This window comes from Bicyclus anynana, chromosome 8 (assembly GCF_947172395.1).
Source record: "Bicyclus anynana chromosome 8, ilBicAnyn1.1, whole genome shotgun sequence".
NCBI lineage: Eukaryota > Metazoa > Arthropoda > Insecta > Lepidoptera > Nymphalidae > Bicyclus > Bicyclus anynana.
The window spans coordinates 16,435,855-16,457,413 of NC_069090.1; the positions used below are offsets into that span (position 1 = coordinate 16,435,855).

At 40.9% G+C, this 21,559-nt stretch overlaps 1 protein-coding gene across 5 annotated transcripts in view; it reads right to left on the reverse strand.

Moving 5' to 3' along the window:
* The window catches only part of LOC112045895 (uncharacterized), a 159,705-nt gene that overhangs the window by 17,804 nt on the left and 120,342 nt on the right, over positions 1 to 21,559 (reverse strand). For 4 of the 5 annotated variants that reach the window (XM_052883159.1, XM_052883158.1, XM_052883157.1 and 1 more), the window contains 9 exons: positions 19,567 to 19,734; positions 17,924 to 18,091; positions 16,933 to 17,058; positions 16,165 to 16,360; positions 15,126 to 15,288; positions 13,615 to 13,754; positions 12,941 to 13,154; positions 5,355 to 5,763; positions 4,812 to 4,929 (listed from right to left, as the gene is read on the reverse strand). In XM_052883159.1, coding sequence (XP_052739119.1) covers positions 4,812 to 4,929; positions 5,355 to 5,763; positions 12,941 to 13,154; positions 13,615 to 13,754; positions 15,126 to 15,288; positions 16,165 to 16,360; positions 16,933 to 17,058; positions 17,924 to 18,091; positions 19,567 to 19,734 — 1,702 coding nt within the window. The remainder of the gene's footprint in view (positions 1 to 4,811; positions 4,930 to 5,354; positions 5,764 to 12,940; positions 13,155 to 13,614; positions 13,755 to 15,125; positions 15,289 to 16,164; positions 16,361 to 16,932; positions 17,059 to 17,923; positions 18,092 to 19,566; positions 19,735 to 21,559) is intronic. The other variant, XM_052883160.1, reaches the window with a different exon arrangement.

The following is a 21,559-nucleotide window of genomic DNA, read 5'->3' on the forward strand; positions in this document are numbered from 1 at the left end:
AAACACGGCGCCGGTAATACCTGCAGGAGGCTTATCCCGTCAGCGGTAATCCCGCCTGCGACTCCACACACGGAATTACAAATCAGCCGTCGCCCGCTCGCCGTCGCTTTGTTCGCTGGATTACAGGTAATTACAGCTAGCGTACGATCACAATTCGATGAAACGCTTTAATCTATACTCTTTAGTAATATCATAAAGAGGAATAATTTTATTGTTTGTTTGCATAGGCTCTGCAACTACTGAACCGATTTGAAAAATTCTTTCAGTGTTAGGAAGTTACACTATCCCCGAGTGCTATAGGCCAATGTGTGTCAGCCTAATTACAAAACTAACAGGACCTCACTGCAATGGCCGAATATTCGGCACTTTGGCCAACATTATAGGCCGAATAATCGGCAACAATTACAATGACAACGTCACTTTTTTTTAGTAAGATTTCAAAACTAACAGGACTGCAACACACTAGGCACTACAATGAGGTCGTGAGTATAACCTATCCGCCACGCTGAATATTTCGAGGCCGAATACTCAGATGGTCGGTGTTTCGGCCGAGAAGCCATCGGTATTCAGTCAAATCATACGCAGACATGTTTGCACCACAGGCACTACAATGTACTCGTACATACTCGTAGGTCATAATAACCTATCCTCTACGTTAACATTTAGAGGCCGAATATTTCGGCCAACAGCATGGGACAGATTAATACGTATTCAACAATATTATACGCACGCCGATAAGTTTTAAAACGAACAAGACCGCATCACAAGTACTGCATTGAGATCGACCTGTCACAAAGCCGAATATTTAGCAGCTGAATACTCGAAGCCGAATATTTGGTATTCGTCAAAATCAGTAATCCTAACTGTAGTTAGCGCGCTGTGATTTACGAAATCATCAGATAAATGAGAGCGTTATTACGCCAATTTAAGCCCAACAAAAAAAAGAGATCGTAAACTGTTAAACGTACACAGTCTACAAGGATGGCAGCCGAGTTACTTTGACGGCTGCCTAATTTTCTTAAAACGTCAAGCAGTCGCAACAAAGCGCCGGTGTAGCTAGTTAGCTCGGTGTTTAACCCGCAATGGAGCGGCGCAGAGCACGCAGCCCCCGGGACCTCTAAGTGAATTAAGTGTTTGCCGACTCACAGACACTCGCCGGTTATTACGACGAGAGGAATATTTTATACGCCGCCGTGGACCGAGATTCACAAAAAACGTACAAGTGCTTTGTCGAGATGTCGCATTTGCATTCTTTTAAAAATTCGCTTTGTACTCGCGAACGTTTCGAATTAAAATATTGGAGTGGTTTTTGTGTGTATTGAATGGACCTACTTCTTTTTTACGTATAATGGAGCCTCTTTTCATCATTTCGTGTGCCCACACGGCTCACTATTTCGTGCATTAATTTTTAATGGGTTAAACGGGATCGCAATGCAAACTTTTCGGGAAGTCGCAACTGGGGTATATAAAGCGGGGGATGAAGATCGCGCGGCTAGTCGGCCGTCTGCGGCGGATCGGAGATGTTGTCGCTGTACCGCGCGTGGCTCGGGCCCAGTCCGTGCGTGGCGCGGCCCGCGCCGCCGCCGGGCGCGCACCGGCCCGTGCCGCGGCGAGCACGGGCGCCCTCGCCGCCGGCGTCGCCGCCGCCGCCCTCGCCGTCGTCGACGACGTCGAGCGAGCTGGACGTGGAGCGCGTGGAGTCGCCGCCGGCGCGCGCGAGCGGCGCCGTGCTGGACGTGGCGTCGTGCGACGGGCCCGTGCGCTTCAGCCGCGTGCTGAACGCGGCGTGGCGCGAGCCGGCGCCGGCGCGCGAGTGGCCGTGCCGCCACCGCAAGCCGCCCGCGCGCTCCACGCTGCACTACTACCCCTGCAAGACGTGCGGCTCCAAGTTCCCCTCCTACTACTTCGTGCACAAGCACAGGAAGAGCTGCCACGCCGAGGAGGCGGCCGGCCGAGCCTCGCCCGAGCCCGAGCCCTCCACTTCCAGTGCGTGAACGTGGTGTTGAACTTTCGATTGTGGGGATATTGCTATGAATGTGGGGTAAATAAACTAATACGTGGGGTAAACGAGCTAATGTGTGGGTAAACAACCATATCAGTATTATCATATAGAGAGATCGAGCGAGCTTACCGCGCTGTAGGTTAAATTAATTTAGTTATATTGTTGAAATAAAAGTTTATCGACTATGTGAATGGTGTTTCATTTATTATCCTTTTGATAAAGTGCGTTAGATGTTAATTGATAACATTTACAATTTCTCCCCTGGTAAAATGCCAAACTTATTTTCTTATATTTTCACCATCAAAACATCAATTATTTTTTTTTTTAAATTATATATCTATTTATTATCTCTAAGTCAAATCTAAATAAAATAAAAACAAAGTTGTTTAATTCGTAACTACGTCTACCTGCCCACTTAGTTTTAAAGACTTCAATTATGATGCGATTTTCTCTACCATATAGAGAATACCAATTACTTTGTAATATAATATACCTCGTACTTCGTATTAACTTTTAAAAATGTTAATAAAGATTTTTCGATAAATCTAAATAAAAACATTTCGGTCGCAACCTCGGTAACGATTGCAGTAAGTTCGATAACTTTATGATGAAAAAGTTTTAAGAAAAAATAAAATCGTAACAAATTTTTTTAAGAACAATTATTTACATTTGTACCTAACAAATGTACATCATTGTATCAATCGCTGAAAATTGGAAAGTATTTTTTCATTTCACATACCACATATTTCTCTTCCCCTCCGAAAAGGCACAAAGGCTGAGTTATGGCACGACAATAGACGGCCGGGAATCGAACCCTAGACCTCGGACCAGAAGTGTGACTTTGAATGTGTCTTTCTTATGAAGTAAGGACATGGTTGTGTATATGAGTAAATTCACTTTTATGTCGGCTGCGTATGAAACATCAAAATCGTATAAAACCGGGGCGGGTCACTAGTATAGCATAAATAAATAAAAAAGCTATAAAAAGTATGGCCTCACTCTTAGCTAATTAATATTGAAATCCCTCACATCGCAGTACTAACTGAAATGAAAATTAAACATTCTAATTTCATTTCATAAATGTTGAATCTTTAAATGGTTTATGAGGTCATTCATTATTCACGAAAGGATAAGATTTTTAAAGTGATATATTAAAAATTAAAATATACACACACAATGAGTGATTGCGCTTTGTATAAGTTCATTATAATTAGAATGCATAGAAAATATAAGTAGATAAGTTATACATATAAGCTGCACACAAAAATTGAGCACAAATTCAAATTCGATATTTTGTCGAACTATAAAGTATTAAGTACTATAACACGTGTAATTTAATAAGTTTTACCAAACTTTGATTAAAACCCTTCATAATATTATATGTTGACCTACAGTCGTCAATAGCAATGAAAAAGAGAGCGATAAAGGTGACTACATATATATTCTATACCCCCGTATAGAAGTATATGGAGATTGTAATATATGTGTAAATAAAGATGTGGTTAATTAATTGGCTTAGTAAAAGTATGTATATTGAAGAAAAAAACCCTTTTTTACCATTTTTCTTGCTCAAAAAGTTCGCCGGTGTATGTATCAAAGCGCCGTAGTAACTTTTGAAGCTGTATTATTTTCTTCTGTCACCAACAAGTTTCACAAACAAACCAATCGTCTTCAAAAAAATGTCGTAGAACGTTGTACCAAACTTGTTTTGATAAATTAATAATGATTTCATTATTAAAGTTGTCAATTATGAAGATTTTAGATATAAGTAAATTGCCGTGTGGTAAGGGTAGGCCTAGGCCGAGGATGGGCATTCCCTTTTTCGATTTCACCGCTATTGATCTACAATATGTATTTCTTTTCACAAGGTACAAGTATGTCATTGTATCAACATCAGTCTATTTGACGTCCACTACCGGGTCAGGTCCACTTATAGGAGAGGGCACAGGAAACTTAGACCAATCATGCTGATCCGATTCGCATTGGTTTACGTTTGATTCTGTGACTATCAACATGTTAATGATATACAGGGTGTCTCGTAAATATTACGACATACTCTTCATGGTGATAGCTCACACCAAGGCTTACTAAAATAACGCAATATATGTTAGCCGAAATTTTACGGATTTTAAGTTATATTGATTTTTGTACAAAACAAACATCCCTACTTCAGTGCAGTTTAGTCATATGTGCTGAAAAATTACTTAAGCGTTGATTTTATATTTGGTAATTATTTTTGAATAGTTGTTTTAGGAGGCCTTGATGTCAGCTGACACCCTGCAAAGTATGTGTCTCACCTGTACTGTTTTGTTAGTGATTATATAAAATTATAATGTATATTTATAGCCTGGGAAGACGAACTAGGCAACTGTAATGTCTTCCCGGGTACTGTTTAAATAAATAAATAAATTTTTAAAAAAATGTTTAAATAAATTTATAATGTTTAAATAATTTTTTTTACAACACACTGTATATAATTACATATTATGTATTGGACCTTCCCGCTCTTTCTTCGCAAGTTCTCTCGTCAGGGGTTGCCTGGTAGAGATTACTTTTAGTAATAAGGCCGCCTTTGCATGCTAAGTTTAATTTATCTTTTTGTTGTTTTAATTTATAATTGTATTTTTGTGTGCAATAAAGTATTTCTTCTTCGTCTTCTTCAATAAATAAATGTCGTACTATTTACGGGACACCCTGTATACTGATCAGAATCGGTAACGCACCGGTCTCTTAAGGCACGTTGATGTATCCCTATTGATCACACTATCATGTATACAATTATTTGAGTATATGTATATGTAGTACATACCGGGCTCGGGCGTGGGCGGCGGGTGCGTGGGCGTGGGCGGCTGCGCCGGCTGCGGCGTGGGCGGCGCGCTGCCCGACAGACACGTCGACACCGCGCCGCCGCTGGGTACTGACGTCGTCTGATACGAACACAACCAACAATAAATTAACTAATAAAATTAACTAAAAAAATAAAAAATATTAAGCAACTTATGTCAAGTATTGAACATTACTGCTGAATCATTTGATAGTTATATACTGTTATTAAACATAAAGTTTTTAGCATCATAAGCATCATTGTTATCAGCCGATAAACCCCCACTGCCCTGCAGATTAATAAAACTAGCGGACGCCTGCGACTTCGTCCGCATGGAATTCAGTTTTCCAGAAATTCCGCGGGAACCATGGATTTTTCCGGGATGAAAAGTAGCAATGTGTTAATCCAGAGTAAAATCAATTTCCATTCCAAATTTTAGCTAAATCGCTTCAGTAGAAGCGGCTTTAAAAAGTAACAAATATCCATAGAAACTGTCGCATTTATAATATTAGTAGGATGTATACTCACAGTGATAACCGTGGCAGTGGTGGCCGCCACCGTCACCGGCAGGTCCGTCAGCGAGGCGGCGGGCGCGTCGGACGCCGGCGGCGTCGGCGCCGACACCGCCGGGCTGCCGACAGGGCCCGACACACTAGTCACTACACTCACTGCACTGCTAGTACTCGCCACCGCACTGGGCACACTCAAACTTGCACTACAAGTACTCATTGGGATAAGTCCACTCGGATTGCTGAATCCGTCTAAACTGGAACAGTTGGAAGCGCTGAGGCCCGGCGAGCCGGCGAGGCCGGTGAGGCCGCTCGGGCCGCTCGTCGCGCTCGGGCTGGCGCTGCCCGTGCTCACGACCGGGGCCGGAGGCGCCGACGAGGCGGGCGGCGGCGATGGCGGTAAGGGAGGCGTACTGCTCAGTTCTGACCTGTGGACAACATCATTTAACTGTAAAGTCTTTGAGTAGAGGAAAGTTGTATTGAATAACATACTGGGAAGATAAGTTAATAAGGGTCACCCACCATCTGACAATAGTGTCAGATAGTCTTAACGTAAGTTTTGTCACTGTTTAACTTTAAATCAAATGACAAAAATATTATGAAATAAGCTATCCAACACTTAATCAGTAACTAGTGAAACTAACCTTAATAGTATATTTTGTGAAATTGAACATAGAGCAACAATCTTAATACTGTATTATAATTTACACTGAAATACTCTCAGTAATTGATGAATATATTTTTCGTACAATTATGTGTTATCCCACTGTGGAGTAAGGATTACATCGAATTATTATCTCAATATAGAGCAAGTTCCAGATACATTCAAATAAATTACATCATAAAAATAATCTTAATAAATCAAAGTTGAAATTTGCCAGGGAGATAGTTCATAGGTAGTAGACAACCACTTAGAATGGATTTAATAACAGGACCGGATTAAGGAGGTATAAAGGCGAACGAAGTCGTGAGCGTCCGCTAACAAAAAGATAAATACGAGAATGCAAAACATTTTGAAAAACATCAAAAAAAAAAATGTAACGTCATGGTTTGTGGCTTCTTCCAATGATATAATTAAGGCAAGGCAAGCACTCATTACATCGGACTGTTCCGGAGTTGTTTATTAATTCCGCAGGGGGTGAGGGGTAGCGGCAGCCGCGGGGTAAACCGGTTAATATAAAGAGTGGCGAATTGCGCTAATTATGTTTACTCTGTGCCCCCCCTCCCCGCGCCGCGTCGCCGCTGTTTGCCCGCGCAGATATCGCATTAATCAGTTCAAATGTATGAAATGTTAATTTTCGTGTTTTAACAAGGACGCTCGGATTGTTTGTTAAGTTAAAATCGTGTTTTAACAGTGTTTTACAGTCATTGCGTGTATTAAAAATTATTAATGAGTTTAAAATATTAATTGTTATTAACTGCACTTGCAACGCACGTTGTGCAACGTTACCGAAACAAAAATTTTATTTTTGTGTCATGAAAATGTTCAGGCGAATCTATCAAATGTCCAATGGCTTTAATAAGGAACGACCAGTTGAGTTTACGTAAGCATCTTAGTTTCAGTAGTAAGGTAACGAATTCATGCAAGTATACACTATCATCAACCCATATTCGGCTCACTGCAGGGCACGAGTCTCCTCCTCCTCTCATTCTGAGAGGAGACAGGAGCGTGCGGGCTGGCGTGGTGGATTATTGACCTAACCAATAGTTAGCACCTCAACGTCCTTCGATCCTTCAAACTATTTGCCCGGCGCCGGCTGTAGATGGTTTTGCCTTGACATCATTACTATTTGTTTCCCTGTATGCCTAGGATACTATTCGACGACGAGCGATGGAACGAAAGAGAGAGCGATGTTTCCGATGCCACTGCTATTGGTCGAGAATTTGTATTTTTCTTCACGAGACATTTCGTGGCGCTAAGCTTACTAAAGCGTACAATAATCTCTGCGATGCACAATAGCAATATTTATTCAGCGCCAATCAAATCGGTTTCGGGGCGAGCTGTTTGATGATAATTAAAATTTGGCAACACAGCCGCCCGCCTCCAGTCGCCGCCCGCCCTGTACCCGCGGCACGTTAATTAGTATCTACCAACCCCGCTAAAGCTAACGCTAACAACAAGGGAACCGATTTCGGATTAATTGACGCATTTACCTGCTATACCACAATGCGCTTTAGCATTGTTTTGTTTTATAGATTTTCTCACATAAGAAAATGAAAAATGTATATGTTTGTATAGTAAATGCATCGATTTAGAAAAGAAAGTTTTATCTACTAAATATTCTGAACTAATTTGTGGATATATTTGAAGGACCAATGATGTTTAAAAGGGTTTGCTGCGACTCGTGAACTTAAATTCCTTACATATACTTATGAATTTTTCTCCTAATATAGACATTTTTATGTTAGTTAGCCAAGATAGAGGAATATAATGTCCAAACATTGCTCATACTCCTCTAAAAAACAAAATTGTGACACAATTTTACCTTTGTTGTCAGTAAGTGCCAATCTTTCGATCGCTACAATACCAAACACCAAGTCATATTAAAGTAATTGGAAAAAGAAAATCAATATGATATGAAACGAATAAAAAATAAAGGAATCGAGTAAAAACCACAAAAAAAAGTTGTACTTTTTCATCGTCCCCAGAGTTTCGTTTCCTCGACCGCTTTAATTAAGGCAATTAGAAAGATGGGCCGCTGTTTGCGTAAAAATCTAAACAAACCGTCACCGACGAGCGGCTGGGGATGCGATTATATCGATGATCGTTTCTATCGATGTTGTCTACGCTACGATTGCCTACTAATGGCACAAGCAAGGATAACGACAAGAAATCGGCCCACTGAGTACATTTAGGGCTAGTGATCGGGGCCCCCACGACCTGGCTTATCACTTTAAGGTAGGAAGGGTCAAGAAAGGTTTTGAGTTGATATCCTGCAATTACAACATTGGCGACGAGCATAAACATCCGTCACTTACGGTTTGGCTTTGCTAAATATTAGTTCGATACAGATATAATATATGCTAAGAGGATAATAATAAATTACTGATGGACAGCTAAAGTTGCTTTACAGCACCAACGCAATGTTGTATGCTTGTGGGTTTATTACTAGATATACTTTGAAGTGTGTACTCATCAGGAGCTCTACTTGTCCCTCTTTCTTCTGTTCTACCACATAACAGCGAGAAGTTGGTATTTCTAAGTGGATGACCTTCAGGGAACCCGCACCAAAGGGTTACTTTCGGCATGTCTTCTTTCTGAGGCCCTTTGGCTAAAGGTGCTGAACAGGATCATTCACGGACGGCTCGTCTAAACGGAAGAAAACTCGTTCACCTACTATGGAAGTCCACTAATGGCTTAACAGGCGAAGTAGTCGGAATGTGTTGGCACCAACTACCAAGGTGTTTCATAAAGACCGCAAAAGAAAAGTATTTCGATAAAAACGAATTCAACGCGGCAAAACTTTCAACAAGTTAATAAAATATATTAGAATGGTAGCGACACAGGTCAGAACTGTCGATGTCCCTGTCATCGACATCGACAGTCGATATGCCGCGGCGGGCGGCTCGGTGCGTCCCGCGGGATCCTCCGCAAATAATAACGGGAGTGATTGTCAACACACGCACGAATATCGCGCCATTATTATTCTATATTTCTTTATTGACACACCGCCACCCACCCGCCTCTAACTCCATCCCTGGGGGGGTGCGGAATGAAATTGGATGTTTTTTTGTTTGATTCGATGATGTAAATACACGCGTTTGAGATGAAAAGTTGTCTCTATCGAGGTAAACAAAATATGGATTCATTAAAATGAGCTCGTTTGATAAATATTTTATTACTTAAGGGGAACATACTAGTAGGTATGTAGATATTTTTATACAATTTTTGCGAAAAGAAAAATAGGACAAGATTTACAATTCCTTTTTCCCGAAGGCATTTCCAAAGCTCTATATCAGGAATATATTAACTCGTAATATATATGTATAATCTTGTAAAGATATGTAGGATGAAAATCTACAAACCCTCTCGGTTTCTAGAGAACCGGAACGCTTAATCGTTTGGCGGTACGTCTTTCGGTGGTAACTAACCACGCATTACACAAATAGATTTGTTAGAAGTTGGAGAAGATAAGAATCAGCTTAAAAAGCTATATGAGGAACTGGAATTGCTTAGTTGCTAACATAATAAGACAAATAAATGTGTTGATGTTGTACAAAGAAAGCAAATATTACTCGCTGAGACCTTCACAGCTCTACCTAACAACAAATTTATAACAAAATAGTTTACAATTTGTTGTTAGGTAGAGCTGTGAACTCACGATATACAAATACGAGTAAACAATTACTCATTTGGGAAAATAATGTAAATGATAAAATAACAGACAGTAAAAATATAAAAGTACCCACATTATACGAATACAATGAATACGATGAAACAATTCATTCGACTGAGAAAAAAGTTAAGTGGATTGAGGAGAAATATGAATTTTAAACGATTAATGCAAAGAATACCCGCGATCTGATTCTCATAACGCAGAGTGGAGCGCAAACACAGCTCGGGAAGAACTTACAAAAAACCCCTTTTTCGGTTGCCTTTTCGACGTTTTATGGATATTACATTCGCGTACTTGTTCGCAGAAAAGGACTATTTGACTTTTAGAAAAAGGTCACTTTGAATTTTTGGTACTTTTTAAAACAATAAAATTTAAAATACAGGACGCAGGAGAAACAGATAGAGGATCAATCACAACGCTCTCTGCGAAGAAATAAACGTACCTACGTAGTAATTTAAAAACGAGTTAAAAGTATATCTGTGTTGGCGCATACCCTTGTTCACGAACTTTGATAAAATATGACGACAATAGAAGGTAGTTGATAGTTCACCCACTTACGATCATAACGTTTCTGTTTGCAAGATAAAGGCTTGCCAGCTTTATCTTAAAAATATACAAACCTTTAAATGTAGAGGGGTTCAGTATGTAATTTAAAATAATAGAGCTGGATGCGCGTTTTATTTATCTCAAGCTCCATCGTTTCCCTATTTTCTGGGCTTGGACTTATAAGCATAATTTGAACAATTAAAACTTCAAGGGACTGGGACTCATATTTGAAATGTTTTCATCCGTTTTTGACAGCAACATTCGTTTTTGAACTAAAAATATTGAACTCAGATCTAGCATAAGCTTTACCGTTAGTAAGATTAGAAAGAAAAATATTAGACAAATTTGAAGGACGACATCTCGAGAAAATTTAGTTCTTCCCTCAATGATCAAGCATGGAATGCTAAGTCCCGTGCTCATCCAGCGTGTTAACTACTACGCCTGGTTGGATTGAAAATGGGAAAGTAGCATAGAATAAAAAAAAATAGTTCTACCCTCAATTACTAAGCACGGAACTTCAAATAACTCGTTCATATTGTTTATTACCCGACAGCAAGAAGTGTTATTATTCATACTGTTGGATTGAAAATAGGAATATTGGCCTAGGATACTAATGTGATATTCTATAAAAAAATTTAGTTCTATCCTCAATCACAAAGCACGGAATTCTAAATCCCGTGCTCATTCTGCTCTTTGTTATTCATGTTAGATTGAAAATGGGAATATTAGCATATAATATTAAAGTTTGAAGGATATGCTTTTAAAATCAAAAGTGTTCATTTCATAGGCTTGGTTTACAAACAATTTTGAAACGTAAGGTTTGACTCCTTCTGTTTGACTTTGACTTGAAAAAAAATGTAGTTCTACCCTCAATCTGCACTCAGCAGTACACAACCGCTTCGCCAGATATCGCAGGGAACGCCAAATCCCGGGCTCATCCCGCCCTCAGTGAATAATTCATGGCGGCCGCTCGGCGTGTTGACACGGCGTAATTAAAAAGCCCGCCCGCCGCACCGCGCCGTATTGAACTGCGATACCACTGTACTTGTGCGGATTTTATTATTGCACTTTGTTTTAGATTGACTGCGCTGCTGTTCGCTCTACCCATTGTTTGCCAATGTTTACTGTTTGGGGTTTTAGATTTTATTTAGTTTTGGATTGCACTCATCTATTGTACTGTAATTTAGATATTGATTCTTTTTATTTATAAACAAGTGGACGCTCCCAACTTTGTCCGTATTAGCATCAGAACACCAATATGTCATGTTTGGCACAACCTTGAAAAGTTTCCAGATCAGCTTTGTGTTGCTTGTACTAAACATACAGCGCTGATATTCAGCTATACCACGGTACATATCTAATACTTTTAAGTATAACTTTTTTCTCGCTTCTGAGTCCTATAAAGCGTTTATGAGCGTTTTAAAAATGAATTGATTTTTGTTAACATAGAGCTTATGATAACGAGTAGCAGCGACAGTGACAGTACCATCATTTTGTGGTAGAGGAAACATCTCGGGCAGGTCCCAAGACTTGTGACGTTGCGTGTAGGTTTAAGGTGTAGGGATACCTTTAAAATGCATTAACACACCTCCCCTGCCCGTCATGTTCTCCATGCCAGTACTAAACAATTCATGATCAATAATTACACCACAAAGCATTACAAAGTCACTAACGTGACTAGCAGCGTGACGGCGTTCACGCTGCCTAACAAAGAGCTGAACTCAAATCATCCCAATACCCTTTTATTTATACTAGCACTGTCGTAACAACTTTTTACGGATACCTCCTTTTTATAATAATGAATGTAAATACCACCCGTACTCGGGGAAACACAATGCTATATCAACGGTTATTTGAAGTCTTTTATGAAAGATCTGATTTAAATGGTGAAGAGAACTAAGTACGTGACACACAAGTGGCACATAGAAATTACTTAAAACAGCAAACAACATTTTCATATCATTACGTCGCTTTCAAAATAAAGAAACGTATCTTATATTTATAAATGCCGCCCTATTTCCACGTGTTGTTGTGTTTTGTGTTGTTCTCACATCAACACATCACATGTGCAAAAATAGAAGCCAGTTCCAAACTAACAGTTCATCACGTTAATTCAACGCCATCGAGCGGCCACCCTTAGTATTACGTGAAGCATTCCTTACAATCAAACTGACAGATAACAATGAATGAGGGTAGTAAGTCAAACAACAAACCCCAACCAAGCAGTACATTCAAACGAACATAGATGGCGCTTTTTCAAGTTAATTTTGATTACTCCAACAGATGGCGCTATTTTATATAGCTTTTTTAAAATCAAACATAAGTCATATTTGTGAGATTTTAATTTTTCAATACCTGGAACGGAATAGGGATAATGACAAGTTTTTTAAATTGTATATAAGTTAAGAGTATGCTAATAGTAAAGCAATTTTGCAAAAGTAACAGGCTATCTGTGTACATTACTTTCGGAGCTACAGAGATTTAAAGGATCAGACTTGCAACGCTGCCGCGGATCCCTGAAAAACGCCCCATACAAAATGGTACGAATTAATGACGTCGTAGGTTCAAACAAAATTACTAATGTCTTTGTTATTTGTGCGTTAATGTTTATAGTTCATATATTGAAAAAAGATTATATGAGCGGGCGGGCGGTACTAGGATGAACTTGACGGCCATGGGCACCAGTGGCACAGACAGCTCGTTAATGCTAGTGTGGACTGACCTGGCGGGGTGCGCGGGGGCGGCGGGCGGCACGGGGATGAGGTCGACGGGCGTGGGCACCAGGGGCGCCGCCAGCTCGTCCATGCTCGGGTGGACTGACCTGCCGGGGTGCGCGGGGGCAGCGGGCGGTACAGGGATGAGATCGACGGGCGTTGGGTCGAGTGGCACCGCCATTTCGTCCATACTCGCATCCTTATCCACCACTCGCGCCGTTCCTGCGCAACCAACATCATTAGAACAACAACTAAATATACTCGTAAGCAAACATATTACGTAACTCAGTCGTCATCATCACCATGTCGACATCGAGAGCTAGACACAAGTCTCTTAAAGGGTTCTAAACAACTGCCCTTTTTTGTAATGTGGGGAAATCTTCCTCTTGGATGCCTTCTCGCCACGGGGAGGTAAGAAGGTTATGTCGGACTTCAACCGGCTAAAACCCCACGGCGTACAGACTCATCGCCTGATGACTGGGTCACGGAACATCTCGTAAACTACCGGAACAAAGACTACTGCCCTTAGCCAACTAGTGACACTGTTCATCAGTGCAAAAACTCCATCCTCAGACATAATATTATGTATCATAGCATTTTCAAGACAGAAAACGCTGTCATCGAAATGTTTAAATTGCTAATACTGAAGACTTTAAAATGATGTCTATAAGGTTTATTTTACCCTGTATCCGCTGCAATCTTGTGGTGACACCGGCGGGCAGCTCGGGCTCCGGCGCGGGCCGGGGCCGCGCGTGCCGCCTCGGCCGCGGCTTCCTCAGCAGCTGTTTGTAGTTCTCCGCCTTCTTCGACAGGTAGTAGAACCTGCCGACAAACACCACATTACCCAAAGAACGAAGTTTAGATAAAGCTTATGGTACATACTACATAGATAGACAAATATAATGAGCAAATAATATTTATCAAAAAAAAATATTTAATAACCACAAAAATATTTAATAAACACAGTATGTCAATTAGTTAAATAGTTTTGGAGATAAGTACTCAAACTCAAAACAACGCTGGAGTACTTTAGTAAAGTTTAAAGTAGATACTTTCCTTCACATGGTCAACCCCATTAAATAGGGATATTCGTTCAGGAGGTAGGATGTGCCATCTCCGGATGCCATGCCGTGTGACCTCCAAATGTGCCCCAGTGCTACTATTTCATTTCGACAAGTCTGGATTGCGATTTTTATCATAATATAGAGTCATTAAAGAGAAAAATTTATACATATTTTTCACATAGGCAACATCGCGAATTTTCACTAATTCTACACTAATATTATTAAGAGTAAAGATTTATATTACTATACTGTAATAGTACACTATCAGGGATACATAATTATGCTATATTTTATTCCCATATTCGCACGGAATGGGAACTACACGGTCGAAACCGTAGGGCGTCTGCGGTTCATCACGAAATATCGAAAACTTCGTAGGGAGGTCGTTCATAGTTTGTAGACGTCTGCTAAGAACGTATTTTGCGGATTAAGTAGACTAAGTGCATCTATATTAATATTATCTGTGCGCGTCGTGATCCTTATTACTGAGGGTCGTGACCCCTACCACACATTGACGACTTTTTCCCGCACGACATCATGCGGCTCGGCTTTTTGCGACTTGTAGAGATTCGTGTACTTTTGTATCGAGAGTGATGCGGATTTGATCTGACAACGCATCAGGCTACGTCCTCGAGGTCTCTTCCCTTTCACTTAGCCAGTAATACCAAGTTTCTCTAAGTTATCTCCTTCTTTCCTGGCATACTAACATTATAAAGAGGAAAAATTTGATTATATGTTTTTGTTTGCATTGAATAGGCTCCGTAACTACTGGACCTGTTGGAATGTAGCAAAAATACATGTCTATGGTACATCGGTAGCCAGTAATAAGTCTCTATTGTCTGTGGATATTGTCTATACAAACTGTCACTCTCGGACATTCAGGTGTCATATTATCTGTCATTATCTGCTCTTTTTCAAGTTATCTGCTATTCACTATATTTTACAAAATTAATAAATAAGAAAGTCGAGCAGTGCCTAATGTATTTTATTTGACCTTAGGGGGCTCCAATACCAACAGGACCGATTTGAAAAATTCTTTCACTGTTTTGAAGCTACACAATTACCGGGTGCTATAGGCTATATTTTATTCCTGTATTCCTACGGAGCGGAAGGACGCTAGGGTCCGTACCTGACGCAGTCCCGCACGCTCTTCCTGGGCAGGAAGGAGGCGATCTGGCCGAAGTTCTTGGGGTGCTGCAGGTACTTCTCGCGGAACACCTCCTTCTCGGCGCGCGTCCACACGTTGCGCAGCTTCAGCTCCTTGTACTCCGTCTCCATGTCCATGCAGCGGCCTGCAGAGATACTATACGTTTACTTCACGGCTTTCAAGATAATGGGTTCGAAGGTTACAGGCCTATGAAATTTTAGGAAAAAGATGTCGCAGTTTGTATCCCATTTCTATCGACCAATAATTAATAATCTATTAAATTTTAAGCTTCCCTATTAAACCTAGATGATGGAAAGTAGATATTGATGATACATCAATCATGCAAAGCCATCTAACTTGAGATTTTAAGGTAAAGGATACAAATAACTTAGAATTAGTTTAATTAGTGTTTCTTGCTAAAACTGAAATAATATTTCTCACATTTCCGCGAATCAAGAATTTTATACGATTCACAGGCATTAGTTACTGCAAAAAATAGTGGTCATTTTCGACATGTATCTAACTGTATGTTTTATATGTATGCCATGTCAGAGTTGAGCTCGAGAGCTAGACGACGAACGGAGGGGCGGAACAACTATCTAAGGTAGTAGTTTAGAGATATAAGGGTGCCCACTCACTCAAACCCCCCCCCCCCCCCCCCTTCCATACTAGTTGGATATCATGCGGGTTGTAGGTAGCTACAGGATACAAGCGACTAAAATCGTGTTGTTTGGAATCCTTAAGAGAGGCCCATGTCCAGCAGTGTCCACCGGCTGATATTGATGGTGATGACGAATCACTGTTGATTGGTTGGTTGGATCTGTTATGTAATGATGTTTTAGCCACATTATAGGGGGAGAGTGGGTACAATGGGATAAGGATGACGAATAAATAACTTGTGTGTAGGGAGTCAGGTAAGCGGCCAGGGGAAGATGCGAAGAGCAAACAAGCCCGCCCTCCCACGATTCAGCCTGTGTGAACCTGGGTCGGGGGGGCAATGGGCGGTGGCGGGTCGACTCACTGTTGGTGTCGAAGTGCTGGGGGGAGTGGCGCATCAGCGGCGGCACCACGGTGAGCGAGCGCATCTTCTTGTCCTCGTGCTCCTGCTCGTGCAGCCCGTCCGCGATCTCCTCCAGCTCGGCCTCCGACTTGACGCGCGCGCCCAGCCGGTTGAACCGCTCCCGCTCCTCGCGCGCCTTGCGCAGCTCGGGAAACACCTGCCGCCACACACGCACACACACACACACATTAGCAAATATTATATCAACATAAAAAAATGTTATCAACATCTGAAAACGAGAAAAGGAATCCAGACAGACTTGGCGCTGTAACGTTACGTTACGCTTTGTAACCCTCTCATAAGAAGTTATCACTTCAAAAATGTTTTTAACATCTGAAAAACGAACCAACATAAAAATGTTTTCAATATCTAAAATCATATATCGACTATGGGAGTCGAACGATAACGAGCTTTTAAATGCAACATTCACTTGTCGAAAAGCGCGGTGTTTAGGCTCCTTTTATTTGCTTCTGAGTACCATTCATATCTTGAGAAATCAACAGCTGATCTCATTGTGTTGAGAGTTAAAACATTTAGACAAGAGAGTTTTTATTGCATAATTGTGTTGTTAAAGTTAACTTTGAAGTACGAGGTTTTAGCGTGACTTCGCTCTCATATCCGCTGATGCGAATATTAATTTGTTTACCCGACTCGGAGCTCAAAATCCTTGGCCCTCAAGATTTATAGCTTTACGAGACCCTGCGGGATTGAAGACATAAATATAGTCACCTTCTCGAAGAACTCTCGGTTCCTGGCGTCCTTCGCCTTCCGTTTCTGACCCTGCTCGATCCTCTCCACGCGTCGGATCCACTCCGCCGCGCGCCGGCTGTACTCCTCCGTCAGCGCGTCTTCCCGCTGCAGATACAGAGAGATAGAGTTAAAGAGATATAGGAAATGAACATAATAACTACAGTAGAAACGTCAACTTGGCACTAATGAAGTGCTTCGGCTGTTTATTAGATAAAATTATCAATTCAAATAAAAGGACAATGGGCACAATCTGACCTGGTTTGAGAAATTGCGTGTGTTGTGTGAAATCGCATACTATAACCAAACAAAATTTCAATTGTTAAGATAAACCCACCTTATAATTTTATGTACTCGTGGGTATTTTTTTGTAATTGACAATACCATATTGCGATTTATTTTTCAGATTGTCATAGGCTACTTAAGGAACCCACAGGAGGTTTTGGCGTGCGCATCAATCCTTCGCTACGAGACGACTTACTCAGTTTTCTTTTTAGCTTCCTATAATATTGCGACTATTACTTGTCTTGAACTAGAGTAATATTCTGATTATTCCCCTCTGTTTTATATCTGTACCGCCTGGGTAATGGGTATAGATTTTTATACTTTGGTGCACATTGCCCTTTAAAATACTATAAAGTATGTTGCGAGTAGGTTGCTTAAAAAATCTCTTACCAAACTATCATTAATAATGTTACCTAATAATAGTTGCAGACTGATGGATTTACTAAAAGAAGTTACAGCCTCTTCAAGGTAAGTTACAGTTATTCAATTCTTAGAATCAAAAGCCATAAGCCAAGCAATAGCTCAACAGAAAGAGCGGTTGGACTTATCACCGAGGGGTGGTGGTTCAATCCTCACCCTGTTAGTCTATTGTCGTACCTACACCTAGCACAGTATTTCCCGACTAGTTGAAGGGGAATGGGAATATTGGTCACGTATAAAAAAGATATAGCAAATAAAAAACAAATACCTTCTCAGTGTCGAGGCGCACGCCCTTGAGATGGTCGGCGAGGCGTTTCCTGAAGGCGCGGTGCCGGCGGATGTTGTCGTGGTACACGGCCGCGTCCTCGGGCTGGTTGTACAGCGGGTAGCGCACCGGCGGGCCCAGGTGCGCCAGCGCCGCGTGCGCCGCCGCCGCCTGCCCACACAGACGGTACTGTCACTCATGTGAAGTGTACAACACGCCAGTTGGGCGCCAACGAGACATAGCCAGGAAGCGGAGGGATGATAACTCAGTGCTACGAATCCCTCAAGTATGGGTAGTGTTAACATTTACAACAGGCTAGTTGACTGCGCAGCCGCCGCCTGGCCACACGAACGGCACTGTCACTCATGTGAACGAGACACCCAGGAAGCGGAGGGATAGTCACTCAGTGCTACGAACTCCTCAAGTATGGGTGATGTTAACATTTATAATAGGCTAGTTGACACTTTTTTTTTAATGGTCTTAAATTGTTCATTATTGTTCTACTTGATTGAAAAAAAAAATCATATTTTTTTGAGACATGATTACATGAAATTTTAGTTTTAAATATGTTTTTAACAATACGTGCCAAAAGGCCTGTCGGCCATGACAGTCTATATTTCAACTGTTTCCTGACGTCACTATAATTTAATATGACAAAAATATAGGTTAACAATTAGGTTGACGTTTAGTACATCAAGTGTGTTAATGACGTCACAAAATAATTCGAAAACGGAAGTCATCCCTCCTAGCAAGACTGCGGGCGAGCCCCAATAGGATCTTGAACATGTTAGCAAGCAAGACTGACTCGCCGATCCTGCAGAAATTTATTTCTGTTTTGGTGCGGTGAGATAGTTTATTATTTATTTTTATTTTCTTAAATGTAATTTGTGTACCTACTAACATAATTTTTAAGATTGTAACTAACCAATTGGGCCTTTGTAGCCATAAATAAAGAAAATTATTATTATTATTATTATTATTATTATTATTAAAATGGAGGACAGCGTTTTTGACGTTTGGAAAATTTTAAAAAATACGTGATCCGACCCCGGATTCGGATTCCCGGATACAGTAACGTTGCAGCCACAGAAGGGGGAGAGTATACACAATGGGACAATAATGGCGAGTAAATAACTTGTACGGAGTCAAGATTTCGGCCTTGGAAACACGCGTAGAGCAAATACTGGGCTCGCCCTCTTAGTCTAAGATGAAATCAGGCTAACTTGGAAGAAGTAAAACTTCCTCCTTCTCTATCTCTGAAGGTTTCTATGCGGCATCGTACTGGAACTCTTAATCGCTTGGCGCTACGTCTTTGCCGACCAGACCAGATCTGAGCTATTTTAGAACACATAAAATTTCAAACTTACCAGTGCTGAGAATCGAACCCAGGAGCTCTCTGTTGGGAATTAGATACCATCAACCACGCCAGAGATTGTCAAAAGAGGTCGGCCCGTCTGACCATAGGAGGCAATGGCGTGCATATACTAAGGTATGCACTATGTGAACTAAATGTACAAAGTGGGAAAATCTTTCTTCAATGCAGGATTCGTAATTAACCCTCAGGGTAGGCAGGGCATTTTTCAATCTATGGTGTGCACCCCCCTAATGGGAGGTGTTAGTGGTGTACCAAGGCGATGTCAACGCACCCTCTTCCTGTTGTCGGCGTAGATGCACTGCGCCAGGCTGCGGTGGCGCGAGGGCAGCTCCTCGGGCTCCTCCTTGAGCGCGGGCTTGGACGCCGTCTGCTCCAGCTCCTGTTGCTTTTTCTTCAGCTTCTGCAGCGTCGTCTCCGACAGCGCCATCTCTCGATCCACCTGGAGGTTCATGAACAATAAATGTTAATTATTTAGATAAGTATACTTTTCATTTATATGAGTATAGATTATGTAGTCTGTAGTCCATCTCACGTTCCTATTTTAGCAATACAGTTGTTATGCTAGGCACCCACCATCCAATAAGTCACATGCCTGCAGATGTCAAGCCGTTAGCGCTACATGCATGTGAGCTTACCGGATAGTGAATGGCTAGCATTAAGTAAACAAGAGTCCCGTTATTATTACCCATTACGAGCAGGTAGTACACACACCTCACAGTGATCCTTACATAGTCAAACATTATAACCCTTAGCTCCTTAGCCTACCGACCCGCACTGAAGACATGTTGTGGATCGAAGCTCAAAATTCTCTCTACTATAAGGAAGAGGCCTGGTTTTTTAGTGGCCTATTTAAATAGGCTGATTAAGTCGATTTAAATGTACAGATTTCCTCTATCTTTCAACAAGAAGAGATTGAAAATTAACAGCAATTAACAAAGCAGTATGCAAATTGAACAATTGTTTAGAAAGTCTATGACGTCTGCCTGATGGTTGTAGTTCCCTCGTAGTGTATAACTGTCATCTAATGCAGGATTTCTCAAAGTGGGGTACGCGAACCCCTAGGGATTCACCATTTGACGGCAGGGGGTACGCGACAAAATTTACATAATGGTGGCTTGATAACTGATACCGAGTCAGAATTATGGTTAAAATTGTCCAAAATTACTCCTAACATTGAATTCATTTGCGACAAGAAACAAGCACACCCATCACATTAATATTACAAAGACATTTCTTTTGGTACTTTATGTGTTACCTTTTATTCAAATAAAAACCTTATTTTCTTCAACACTTAAATTTTTTTTTCTTGGAGGGGGGGGGGGAGGTTCAGTAATTAGTAAGGGCTTCGCTGTCACACTTGGAAATTTCAAGAGGGGTTCGTGGAGCCGAAAGTTTGAGAAACCCTGATCTAGTGCATCCAACAACTACGCTTCTCGCCTTCTCTACGCTTATATCTGTTGAACTATTCAACTAATTATAATGCGGTTTACATTAAAAAATAGATTGATTCCAGAGGAAGCTATGTACGTAAAGTTTAATAAAGCGTATACTAGTATAACAATATGGGTATAATTTAATGTTACCGCATGGTAATACCGTGGTAGGTAAGGTTCCAAATAATACACAGTATTATTTGGAAAGTCCGTCATTAAATAGTCCATAAATTTTCGAGCAACTTCATTACACAGTATAGTTTTTGCTCGACTATCTCCGCGGGAGATGTTATTAAAAGTTGTTATTTATTGCCCTCCGCGGATAGTTACTATGTGGTCACAGTAGCAAGAGCTTTAGCCCTCATTCGCACGAGAGCTTTTTAAACAACGTCAAAGTCAAAATTCTATTTTTACTTATAAATAACGGACGTTAAATCGTTAAATATGTTCATACGACAGCTATTTTTAAAACTTCAAAACAGCGACACTTTTTTTTGTTAACTTCATAGTATATTTAAACGCTTTTATTAACGTCTGTTTAAAAAAACTCTCGTGCGAATGAGGGATTCCGAGCAACGTTGGTGTCGCGCGCGCGACTGTCGCATAGACAATAGTTGCTCAAGCGACTTGTTACTTGCCAGAACCATTTGAAAGGTTAAGTAGGAAAGTTATGCGACAAAAAAATTAATAATATTAATTTAGACAAATTATAATATTTTACAGTTGTTAGAGCTTTACGAACGAGACTGGAGTTGAGTGTGTAACTGTCCTCCGGGTGATAGTCGTTTAAGCGACTTGTTGCTGACATAACTTTTAAATTTATAGGACAAA